Source organism: Schistocerca serialis, chromosome 12 (genome assembly GCF_023864345.2).
Source record: "Schistocerca serialis cubense isolate TAMUIC-IGC-003099 chromosome 12, iqSchSeri2.2, whole genome shotgun sequence".
NCBI classification, from domain to species: Eukaryota; Metazoa; Arthropoda; class Insecta; order Orthoptera; family Acrididae; genus Schistocerca; species Schistocerca serialis.
Window position 1 is genome coordinate 71,768,386 of NC_064649.1, and position 12,885 is coordinate 71,781,270.

A 12,885-nucleotide genomic window follows, 5' to 3' on the forward strand; every position below is an offset into this window, starting at 1 on the left:
TATGGATAGTGACGCCACGGTAGCTACCCTCTCTGCAGAGTTTTCAGCGAACAACTTTGCCATAGCTTACCTGTGAACGCCTGGAGAAATAATGACAATTTTCATAAAGTTAACATGGCTGTAACTAAATAAAGTGAATTCTTAATACGATGAAAATTGTTGGACTATAGGAGCGTCTCTTGCTGAACAACTTGATATACAGTTAACCGCATTAATTCTCACAGTGACTTAATTACAGGTTTTTTGTGAAGCTCCAAATCACATTTTTATATGCCGAGCCACACTTGCAATCTATGAACTACCTTACTTAGATGCTTAAAACTAAAGTATAAACTAACAACGTGTCTATCTGAAAAGTATACTACAGTGATGTCATTGCAGCCACAAGTTTTTACTCTAGAAATACTTACATTTGGTAATCACAATTAAAGTTCTTTTATTATGCTTAACCGGGATGTATTTTTTTTCTGTTGATACTACTTTCCTCCGAATACGACCTTGAAACATCCCAAAAAATTTCAGACCTCTACCTCAAATAGACTTTTTGAGCATAAAACAAACGTATCAGAGAATTTAATTATCGGGAGACTCACTTCAAAGTAATATTTTATGTCTGTTGTTGCTAACACACTCCAGTTGCTCTGTCTTCTTGACTTACATGTTTCTCATCTTATCTCTTCCTTTTCTCGTTTCTCCCCGTTATTCTATTTAGTTCCCTGAAAGATTCACTTTCCAACCACTCTCATGAAATCAGTTGGCAACAGTGATAGTCTCATGTTAAACCGAGAAGAGACTGTATTCTCAGCAACTCTATGACTTCGTACCTGCTAACCGCCCCACATTAAAACAAATTACAGGCATAATAATTTTCGGGAATGGCAAAATATCAGCGACTAAAACTGCAGAAAATTTTATAAGGAAAACAATGATATACCAGGGAAACATAAAAACATTGCTAAGCTATCGCCTTGAAAAACAGTTTTATAGTATGGGTTTTTCGAACAGGAGTCTAATGACGACACTGCCTTGAGAAAGCGGCGGGGAACATGGCTGTGAACGCACGCCAAGAGATCTGTAAGTTGATATTTAAACAACTTCCTTATGTCAAATTGAGATCTTTTAACCATCATTTTGTTCAAAACACTCCAAATATCGATTTAAGATGAAAAACAAAAATAATTTTTTTTAAGCCTATTCACAGGAAGGTTACCTTAAAAGGTGTCATATGACATCTGCGCAGAGCAAATGAAGAGAAAAATGAGGAAGAAATAGATAGGTATAACGAAAAAGGGAGTAGCCCAAGTGGTTAAGGCGATAAGAGGGAATTCGGATTTGAATCCCGCTCCAGCACAAATGGTGGTAATAGGTAGTATATCTGTTCCTAATACAGCCAATACTGAGATATTCGCACTCATCGATTTTATTTCCAACTAATTTCGTATGGCTGTCGGTCCTCACGAATGTCTGTTCTTTCAGACATAGAAGTAAGCCCACTTTTGTCCTTTCGTCATCTGAGAGGTTTCACAGGACCGGTACCAGTCATCAATTGCCCAAATAGCTACAGTGGTTACGATGTCGGTATAAGGTAAACGAAAAAAGAAAAGTACTCTACCCTTCCTTTCAGGAATGCTAGTACAGTAAGATATGTAGAAGAACTTCTGTGAAATTTAGAAAATAGCATTGGCGAAAATAAATCTATGAGGACAGGTCGTGAGTCGAGCTTGGGTAGCTCATTTGGTAGAGCACTTGCCGGCGAAAGGCAAAGGTCCCAACTTCAGCCTGCCAGAGTTTTCAAAACAGCACACAACTCATAACTTGAAGGAATGCCTTACTTAACGGCAGGGCCTATCACACGAAGCTTGTGAAGAAGTGACAAGTCTAACTTCGTAATTTTCTGATTCAAAACGTTCCCATAATTTATGCTGTACACTAATATTTCCTGTTCTTGCGATAGATCTATCACGTTTATAGAATCCCAGAGCGAATAATGGCATTTCGGAGTGAGTGAGGAGATGAGGATCAGATGACAATAAACGAAAAGTGTGATAATTTTTTTTTTTTAGTCGGCAGCATGCAGCACGCATGAGGTCGAAGAACGACATATTTTATTTGTTGGTACAGTTTTCCGATGCAGTATTGATTTATTTGATAGTAATTACAAGATTACACGACGAGCTCGTTTCGGGGTTTCGCCATTATCAAGGAAACGCGTAGAGATGTATAAGAGATGTAGTATTGTTTCTTACATTTATGTTAGTTACTATGTATGCGTATGGCACATTATGGTTATGTCTACGCTGAAGATCAGCAACTTATTCAAGGAAACAGAAATTTTCATTTCGTATGATTAACAACTTAGAGGCCAAAATACAATAAACAAAAAATTATATCTCCACTTTTTCACGTCGAGGCGCCTACAGACTTCCTTGTGGCGTGTATAATACATAAATTAAATATCTAACAAAAGATAGGAATTTAGGAATTAGATTTAAAGAACATGCACGAAACTGTGAAAGCAAACGATCGACAGTTTACTTGGCTTCAAAAGTTCAAAAACATAAGGCAGAAAATTTTGAAAATGCCCTAAAAATTCTACGCAAAGTATCTAATGGACGTACAATGAAAGTTTTGGAGGAAGTGGAAATTTGCACTCATACAAAAAATTGCTAGGGGTCATCCGTAATGGACAAATAATTTTAAACACAAAAACGCCTGGAAATTTTCATTAACACTATAAAAGAAAAAAGTAGAAAAAGTGTAAATTATCACGACAAACACACAACAACAGAACATTTCATATTTACGTAAAATCCAATGCAAAAACCAAAAAAGACTAGCTCAGAAAATTAACCATAAATACGGAATTTCCGCTAAATCTAATTCTCGTTGTAAACACAGAGCATCGCTGGAGCCAGAGCTATGAAAATGGTACCCGAAATAAGTTTCCCTAGATCACACGATTACAGTACGTAGAAATAACGTGATCGTAATATAACATGTAGACACCGGATACCTACGCTCCAAGATGCAACATGGACAACGTCATACCAGCTAAGACATGTCCCAAACGTAGACATAGTAACATAGACGTAAGGAACAATGCTATACGTACAGTACCATCTGCAAACGAACGCTTAATAATGCAAATGGTCGAAACGAGCTCGTAGTGTAACCTTGTAATTACTAAGAGTGCAGCGGAAAACTATACCAGAAAATAGAATGGTGCCAACTAATTTCTCGCTACAGTGTCCAGACCTGTCAATGTACCCGGGGGATGTGAACAGAAATTTTCACTTTTCGGGTTTTCGTTTGTGTTCGCAGCCGCGAGGGACTGTGTGACTCAATAGGGAACCTCTGGCCGTCGGAGGGGGATGATTTATTTTCGTGCGGTGGCAGCCAAGGACGGTGGCTGTACTAGGGGGTGTGGGCGCGGGGGTGGTAGTGCGGGGGAGGAGGAGGCGTCGGTCTGGACAGACAGGCGGTATGTGGCGGAGGGAGTGCGGCACCCCGCTGCTGAATTCTCTCTCTCTCTCTCTCTCTCTCTCTCTCTCTCTCTCTCTCTCTCTCTCTGTCGCACAGACACTCACGGAATCTATTTTCGTAGCTACAACGTGTTACACACACACACACACACACACACACACACACACACACACACACACACACACACACACACACACGTTCCATAAGATGAAGTAGTGGGGGGTTGGAGCACTGCCTTACACTAGCTTTCACGAAAGCAGAAAAAGATGGTGGGAGTCACATACGAGATAGGGTTAATTAACTTTTCTGGCGTCATGTAATTAAATCTTACATTTCTGAATTTTTAAGAAGTACTGCTCCTATTACACATATATAATAAATGCTAAAATGATTCATGGTAAAATACACTCAGGTCACAAGTCATGGGATACCTCATAATATAGCTCGGCCCTCCTTTTTCCTGGCCCAGTGCAACAGATCGACGTGGGATGGGCTCAACAAATCGTACAATGTACCTCGCAGAAGTACTGAGCCATGCTGCCCCTACAGCCGATCATAATTGCCATAGTGTTACTGGCGCAGCACTTTGTGCACGAGGTGACCTCTTGATTGATCATGTCTTATGTCCCATGTCTGGGTGTCCAAATAATCCGCTCGAACTGTCCAGACTGGTCTTCAAACCAATCGCGAACAACTGTGGCTCGGTAACGCAGCACATTGTAATCCATACGAATTCCATCGTTGTTTGGGGACATGAAAGCCTTAAATGGCTGTAACTGATCTCCAAGTAGCCTAAGTTAACCATTTTCAGTCAAAGATCGGATGAGCTGCACCAGGGTTTGCAGGCCATTTCATGTAAACACAGCCCACACGCCGGCCTCTGTGGCCGAGCGGTTCTAGGCGCTTCAGTCCGGAACCGAGCTGGTGTTACGGTCGCAAGTTCGAAGCCTGCCTCGGGCATGGATGTGTGTGGTGTCCTTAGGTTAGTTACGTTTTAGTAGTTCTAAGTTCTAGGGGACTGATGACCACAGATGTTAAGTCCCATAGTGCTCAGAGCCATATAAAGACAACGCTTTGGTACCGACTACACCACTGCACAAAACTTGATGGCAAAGCACAGGCAGTTGCCTTCTATGTCGAGGGTATTGGTAAGTTGGTACAACGCTACGACAAATGTCTTCAGTTGGAGCGACGACTATGTAGAGAAGTAGCTGGAAGGTGTAGCTAACTGTTGCAATCAAAACGTGTTTGATTTTCACAGGGATTTCCATTTCGCGACCGATCAGACCTTACTTTTCGGATATAGAAGAGCCTGTGACAATTAAATATTAATAATGACAGTATAAAAACTACTTTCAGGAACTACAATTATATTGCTGCTGCAACACAGAATCATATATATTCGTAATCATTTATGTACTTTCTGATTTAACAGTGCTGAATTTAAGCTGCTGAAGAAATGTGAGATGAAGAAATGAGAGTCCTTGAAACCTGTAATTTCGTTTAGGATACCGTTTTTCCACTTTTAGTCGTGGATGAACATTTCCATTACTTCCAAGACGCCCACTTTTCAGCCGTACTCTAGAGTGTCAATCAATATGGGTTTAATTTAAAATGGTCTTGTGATTGCACGTGGCCATTGCAAGGCAGTAGAAAGAGACCATGTATTTTGTTATGGTTTGCAGGTTTTCTAAGCGGCAATTTTGTTGATGAAATCTCCTCGAGTTATCAGCCGAAACGTGGAATCGTGTTGTCACAACATTTCAACGAGATTTTTACCTGTCATTTTCATTTTCAGTGACACCTGAAGATGATGGCTAGAAATCTTGTCGAACCGTTGTGACAACACGACGCCATGAATCGGCAGACAATGCCAGAAGATTTCATCAGTTTGTTTTGTAGTTGCAGTGTGTGTTGTTGCTGCTGCTGCCATTGTTGTTGTTGTTGTTCTTGTTGTTGTTGCCGTTGTTGTTGCTGTTGTTGTTGTTGCTGTTGTTGTTGTTGCCGTTGTTGCTGTTGTTGCTGTTGCTGCCATTGTTGTAGTTGCCATTGTTGTTGTTGCCGTTGTTGTTGTTGTTGTTGTTGTTGTTGTTGCCGTTGTTGTTGTTGTTGTTGCCGTTGTTGTTGTTATTGTTGTTGTTGCCGTTGTTGCCGTTGTTGTTGTTGTTGTTGCCGTTGTTGTTTTTGTTGCCGTTGTTGTTTTTGTTGCCGTTGTTGTTTTTGTTGCCGTTGTTGTTGTTGTTGCCGTTGTTGTTGTTGTTGTTGTGCGAGGTACGATGATATAATGTGTGATTGTAGCTTGGGCTCTTTGTTTTCTGCCCACAGGCACCGTGAATGCCAACGGGGAGACGAAGCGGCAGCGCACGTCGTACACGCGCTACCAGACGCTGGAGCTGGAAAAGGAGTTCCACTTCAACCGCTACCTGACGCGCCGCCGGCGCATCGAGATCGCGCACGCGCTCTGCCTGACCGAGCGCCAGATCAAGATCTGGTTCCAGAACCGGCGTATGAAGTGGAAGAAGGAGCACAAGATGGCCAGTATGTCTGCCGGCGGTAACTACTACGCGGGGCCCGGTGGCGCCCTGGTGCCTTACCCAGGTTACCCGGCTTACCCGCACTACGCGCAGTTCGCCCACCTCGCCACGTAGGCTGGGGAGTGGTTCTAAATGACATTACACTGTCCTACAGTAGGTCCAAGATAGGCCAGCGGCTCTTTCGCTCGTCGTGAATACTCCATTAGGGAGACCACACAAGACAACCTTTCAGTTTTCATCAGCTACTATGAGCACGATACCGCAATGATGGTCTCACAGCGAGATTCCACTCGGCACTGAATCAGCTCCAGTAACAATCGCTTATTTATCTCATTTTCTGATGAAACAGTACTTGCCTAAGTCTACACACAGCGCCACTTTGCGCTCATGCTGCAGTCCACGGAGTTCAAAGTCTACAAGACGTAACATTGCCTCTTCCAAATCGGAGCACTGAGTTGGATCTATGGCGGATCTGTTGGCACTTTAGGAACATTATTTTAGAGAGATGGTGAATGCCTACAAGTTTTCACGGTGTACTAACACCACAATGTTACTTGCAGCAAATTTAAATTACTTATTTCCATAATTTGGTGATGGTAGGGTCATTTTTTATGTTGGTCCCAGTGCACGTACTCTGGCAATCAATATAGTGCGTCAAAATGACAGACAACTACTCATTGGAAAACCTTAGGCCTGCATTTGTTATGGAGCTGGTGGCAATTTGGGAAGTCTCGGACAGTGAATAGCATTTATTGATTGATTGTTCATTGCTTATTATGAGCATAAGTTTACTGTGTTGATATCGACAGAGACATCACGTCAGCACCAAAACTCTTCTCCAATCGATTACCTGCTTCCTTCTTTTTCTGCTGAGACAGTCGTTCCTAAGTTCATGTACCTCAGTATGCTCTCCACTGCCTTCAGCAAGCTTTAGTCCAAACACACGCCTACAACCAATGGAGGTACGATGACTGGCAGCACTCTTTTTACTGGAACAAGACTGTCGTTTAGTTTGTGATCTCCTATAAGCATGTGTTTACGACGTCGGTCTCACCGAACCCAAAGTACTTATTTTCCACATTTTCTGGCGTAACAGTCCTTTCTGAAGTTGGCCCCAATGATGTACCCAGGCCCTCAACGTGAAGTGTCTTAGCTATGGGCACCCACCTTTCTCAAGCCTTCGTTTGGTGCAGGACTGATGGGAGTTTGGAAATATCCATGACGATGAAACCCAAGCACTTCGGTTTCGTCAGTTGTCATGGTCTCAACAGCCAGCATACACTCAGCACCATAACACATTTGCAATCGATTGCTTGCTTTATTCGTTCTCTGACGAAACAGTCTTAACTTCATGAACCTCATTAATTAAACAGATCTTAGAGTCAATAAGCTGCACGCCATTGTCTCCAACGAGTTTTGCCTATAGCCAATGTAGGGATGACAACTGGAAACACATCTTTTAAAAGATATAAAGAGGGACTGCCGTTTAGTTTCCATCGGGTCTTATAAGCATGTGTCCTTTCTCAACTTCTCTCCGAAGCACTTAAGATGGTCCTCAACGTGGATTGTCCAGATTATGAGTCACCGTCTCTCTCATGTCTTAATTTGGTGTAAGGTTGATGTCAGTTTGGGAACATTTATGCCAATGACAGACAGTATTTCGGGTTCATGACTTGTTATGTGTTTATGATCTTGGTCTCAACAGCGACATAACACTCAACACCGATCCTCGACTAGAATAAATTTCTTGCATTATCCTTTCTCTGAAGAAAGAGTCGTTTCTTAACTTGTGCTTGTAGGCACTATGTACTCTGGTCCCAAACACGAAGAGTCAACTTATGACCAAAGTTTCTTGCCAGTCTCATTACTCAAATCAGGGGCTCATGATTAACTGATGACTGTTTAGAGACATTCTCCTGGAGAGATAATGTAAGGCTGCCTTTCTGGTTTCATCCTGTACCATGAGTATGGCTCAATGTTGAGGGTCTCGCTGTGGTCCACATTGAATCTTCTCTAGTACCAACTACTATTGTAATTCTTTTTTCTGACGCAGCATTTTCTGGCGAGACAATCCTTGATTAGTTTTGTACACCTTACTACTTTCGGCATTTACTGCTGCCTGCAGACTAGAAGCTCCAAAAGACGTATTACTGCCTCTTCCAAATCTCAGAATTAAGGCTGGCCTATCGCTGATGTAGGACTGATTGCTGTTTGGGAACATTGTTTTAAAGAAACACTGAAGTAGTACCTTCCAGTTTTCATAGCATCCTACAAGCCAAGTTATTTTACACTACAGTACTGTCCCTGCCAATGGTACTACGTGATACTCCAGTCCTGGCACATTCTCGCGTTCAGTGCGAAAACGACGTACCCATGTTGTTAGTTACTGCCTCTCTGATAAAAGCTGACCTCGATATCAACTTTATATAAAAATTAAAGAAAAATTTCACTCAGTTTTGTACCTTCTTGAGTACAGGGTACCGCCTGATAGATTTCTCGATGAAACAGAGAGAGAAGTAAAGTCACAACACCTGGTTTCTGTACTGCTTCCCAATTGTTGTTACGTAATTGTTATTCATGTGCTTTGAAGAATGCGTACCGTCGAACGGTTCATTAGTATGATACTCTTTCAATGATTTATACATATCATTCTTCATGTACATGTATGAGAGACGTATGTAACGGATGTGTTTAAAAGGCTTTTCACCAGGAGTTGACTGAGGCCATTAAACGCCAGAAACGTCAGCTACCTTCAATCCCTGTTCATCGTGCTTTGGGTAATAATGTAGTATCAACGTTCAATCTCTGTTGCTCGTGCTTTGGGGGCTAGTGAAATATCTTACTGCTAGTGAACGCTGGTTGCCAGACAAAATAATTAAACGATTGTTTCTGTGAACCATGAAGAGATGCTCTCCAGTAATTTTATGCAGCTGTGATGCATGATTTAATGCTCATGTGTCTCCTAGGATTTCGAACGTATAGTAAATTGTAAATCATACTTTTGTATATTCTATGAACAAATTCGGAAATAATACAGGGAGACTTGTTTTAACGGTTGCTGTGAAGCCACTAGTATATATAAGTGCTAAAAAATGTAAAATATGTAGAGAGTTTTCCTTACACATTATTCAGCAGACAAATTTGTCAGATAAAAAGTAATGAGAGTTCAGTTGTTCTGTTGAAGACAAGAAAATAAGTATTGTATTTCTCATAATTCATCTTTGCCTTGGTGAAAAATTTGGTGTTAAATGATAGAGTAACTTTCTAACAGTTCATACTAAATTTTCAAATTTAGTGGAAAGGTTTAAAACAACTCTGGAGGTTGATTTCAAGTGATGAGTAATGATCCCTGTGATGTTTATTAGAATCAATGGTAGCTTTATTTAATATTGAACCTTGATATAATTGCAGACAAAGCAGTGAAAATGAAATTCATTGCAAGAAAATATTTTTTGAATGTAAGTGGTGTTAACACTAAAAATCCTCCATGGCAGGGATATCATCTTCCCAGTATTAAGAGCAGACAGCTCTTAAAAACTTAAAGGCGCGAATTGTGTATTTGTGTCCCAAAAATTACCTAAACAACAACTGCTGTGTAGAGCGCAAATAGATCAGTACAGTGTTTGCGAGAATTTAGCTTCAAACTTCAGCCAAATACTGTACAACCCTTAGCAATCACACACACACTTCACCTTAATAAAAATGTAATCATAGTTCTAAGGATACCCTTTCACAATCTAATCAATGCCCCTTGCAGTGGAACGCCATGCCTTCGAAAGCTGTTGCAAGATTGAATTAATGGCCAAATTCTTGTCACTGACAGAAAAAAATTGTGCACCTGAGCGGGATTTGAACACCGATGTTGTGCCCCTCTGGGATGAAGGTCTTACTAGATGGGCTATCAAGATCTGTCGGTGACTCTTTTCTAAGCTCATTCTACAATGAATGCTGTGTTTGATCATCCTCATCTCCTTTTTCGTGCATGAAATATTTTCGGTATACAAATGCACAATGGTGCCTCCCAAAAATTGTTAGAAATTGTCTTTAAAAAAAATTATTTGTGTGAGGCGAATGGCTAGGAGCGCCGGTGGCACGTGTTGTATTTGCGTGTTGCAGATTTCCACCTGGCGTCACTCCAGGATGAAGGCTACGCGTTCCACCAGGCGATGGGCATGGGGGTGGGTCCCATGCAGAGAGGCCTGTACGCGTGCGGCAGCCCCTACAGTTAGTGGGAGTGGCAGCACTGGGGCCAACAACAGTAGTAGCACTGCACAAGCGGGCGGTGGCAGCGCCTGCTGCGAGGCGCCGCGCCGCGTCTCGAGTGGCAGGCCTGTCTCATGGACACTGCTGCCAACCCAGCGGCGAGAAAGGAACTGCACTTCCCCCAGTTGTACGGTTTTCCCTCTTCTAGCACAAACGACACACACAACACGAATGTACGATTGTCTGAAGAGGAAAACATCTGTGGGGTTGACAGCACTCCCTTCTCTTTACCTTTGCCACAAAAAAAGGAAAAGTGCTTTGGGAAGGCCAGTGTCTACATTGATGGATCATCAGTTGTGCAGTGATAAAAAGACAACTCTACTACTATTTTGGCTTCAGTGTAGCCGAAGCAAATTACTTGAGTCTCATTAGAGAAATCAGAAACAAAAAAACATTTTATGTACTTTTGATGCAGCGAAGTATTTCGTGAATCCACCGTATTTAACTTATAGGGTAATTAAAAGTGATCTATCATCCACCTATAGGCATCAAAAATTTCAAAACACAGCAAAAATCGCTCTACAACCACATGATTAAACCATTTGTCAGCAAACTCCACAGAATATATTAGAATTGATTCTGTAAGTGACATTTATATATGCAAAAGATACGTCTGCAGAGGTGTACAGTGTTTCACAACCAACTATTTTCCATTCATAAAAAACTTAAAGCATCACTCAAACTCAAGATCCAATGTAAATTGCAGTGCGGTGGTAAATTTTGGACACTATCCTGGTGTAACAAATTATTAAAATAAAATTAATATTCGGAGGTGGTTGAGTAAGTCTGATGTGGTTTCTGCAATATTGCAATGATCACTGTGACAGCTTGAAACAATCTAAGTATTATGTACAGTGAAACATGAAGACATGTTTAATTTTCAAGTGGACAGTGAGATATTTGAAAAATAGTTTACTTTGTACATAAAATGAAGCTGTGGAACGGTTAGATACCTGAATATGAGCAGTTAACTTATTGCCTGATACCCTGGTATTGTATTGATAAAATATTTACTCTAGTATAAATATGCAAAATATTTATTTTAACGTTTATGTGAAAAAGTCAGAAATGACAGAGAATTTACTGTATATTATTCATGAGCACGGAATGCTGCCACTAAATACCTATAGCAAATAAATGTTTCCATTCCATTCAGGCAAATGCTACTCAGTTCTGTGCCATGGCTGTTGATGTCAAGCGTTCATTCAACAAGTACTTTTTATAGTTCAATTAAGGACTGTGGCTGATGTTTTCTATCTCCTTTGCTTTCATTGAATTGTCTCATTAATTAGAAAAAATACATATATTTCACAATGCTCTGTCACTACATACTTTAAGAATACTGCATTGTTTATAGAATAAAGCTATAAAGCTCGTATATCGTCTAGAAAAAGATTTGTCTTCTTGGCACTTAATATTCTCTTCTATTAAACAGTCTTAATCAGAAGGACCCAATACTGAGACTTCTCTGCACTATATTGATCAGGATTTAGGATGAGGAGGATATGTGTCAAGATGACAAACTTTTCGTAATAAGCTTCAGCTGCTACTTGAAACAAAAAAATATTCAGTCACTGGCAGTGTCATAAACAATATTTTAGAATTTAAGGCATACTCCTAATTGATATTTGCTCCTGTAAATCTCATGTCAATGTGATGTGTAATTATTAATTTGTATGATTGTTTATATTATAAATGTATAAATATAAAAACCTTCTGTGTATATAAGTGGAAAAAACAACTCGAAACCGTCTGGTCTGTGAATACGTGATTGATGATGCATTACAGTGACTTCATGTGTGGTGTAATCTGAAAGCGTGTGTCGTGTATGTGTGTCAATATAAATATGTCGATACCTAGGTAATGTGAAAAAATCTTGGACAAAAAAATGTAAAATTAATATAGAACTTGCAGTTACAAAGAGTTACTCTCTTATGTGAATCCTAATTGAATAAATTAAACACTGTATTCAAGATCAGTATTTATCCACCTGTCAATTTTTCCTGTACACAGAATCCTCTCATACATTTTACAAAATAATGACGCAGCAGCTTCTCTTCTGCAAACAAGTAAACATAGGATTTTTGTGAGAATGAATAACAGCAAAGTTATTAGAGTTGAAATTTATTTCCATGAACAAAAAGGTGATTTTAACATTTAGTTGTAGGTTGTTGTTACTGTCAATTTACATAGAGGCATTGCAGAATTTCGAGATAGCAACAGGTTTATGGACCACAGTAAAACTCTTAAAGTTATACTTTCATAATCCTGATTTTTAGATGTGGAACTTGGACAGTCATAAAAAGAAAAGTACATACATGTTGTTGTTGTTGTTGTGGTCTTCAGTCCTGAGACTGGTTTGATGCAGCTCTCCATGCTACTCTATCCTGTGCAAGCTTTTTCATCTCCCAGTACCTACTGCAACCTACATCCTTCTGAATCTGCTTAGTGTATTCATCTCTTGGTCTCCCTCTACGATTTTTACCCTCCACGCCGCCCTCCAATACTAAATTGGTGATCCCTTGATGCCTCAGAACATGTCCTACCAACCGATCCCTTCTTCTGGTCAAGTTGTGCCACAAACTTCTCTTCTCCCCAACCCTAT

General features: G+C 40.5%; 1 protein-coding gene across 1 annotated transcript in view; it reads left to right on the top strand.

Moving 5' to 3' along the window:
• Positions 1–12,253, top strand: part of LOC126427941 (homeotic protein Sex combs reduced-like) — a 327,944-nt gene extending 315,691 nt beyond the window's left edge. The window contains exons 3-4 of the mRNA XM_050089832.1: positions 5,809–6,081; positions 10,134–12,253. Of these exons, the coding sequence (XP_049945789.1) occupies positions 5,809–6,081; positions 10,134–10,246 (386 nt within the window). The 3' untranslated portion in view covers positions 10,247–12,253. The remainder of the gene's footprint in view (positions 1–5,808; positions 6,082–10,133) is intronic.
• Positions 12,254–12,885: the final 632 nt, after the last annotated feature.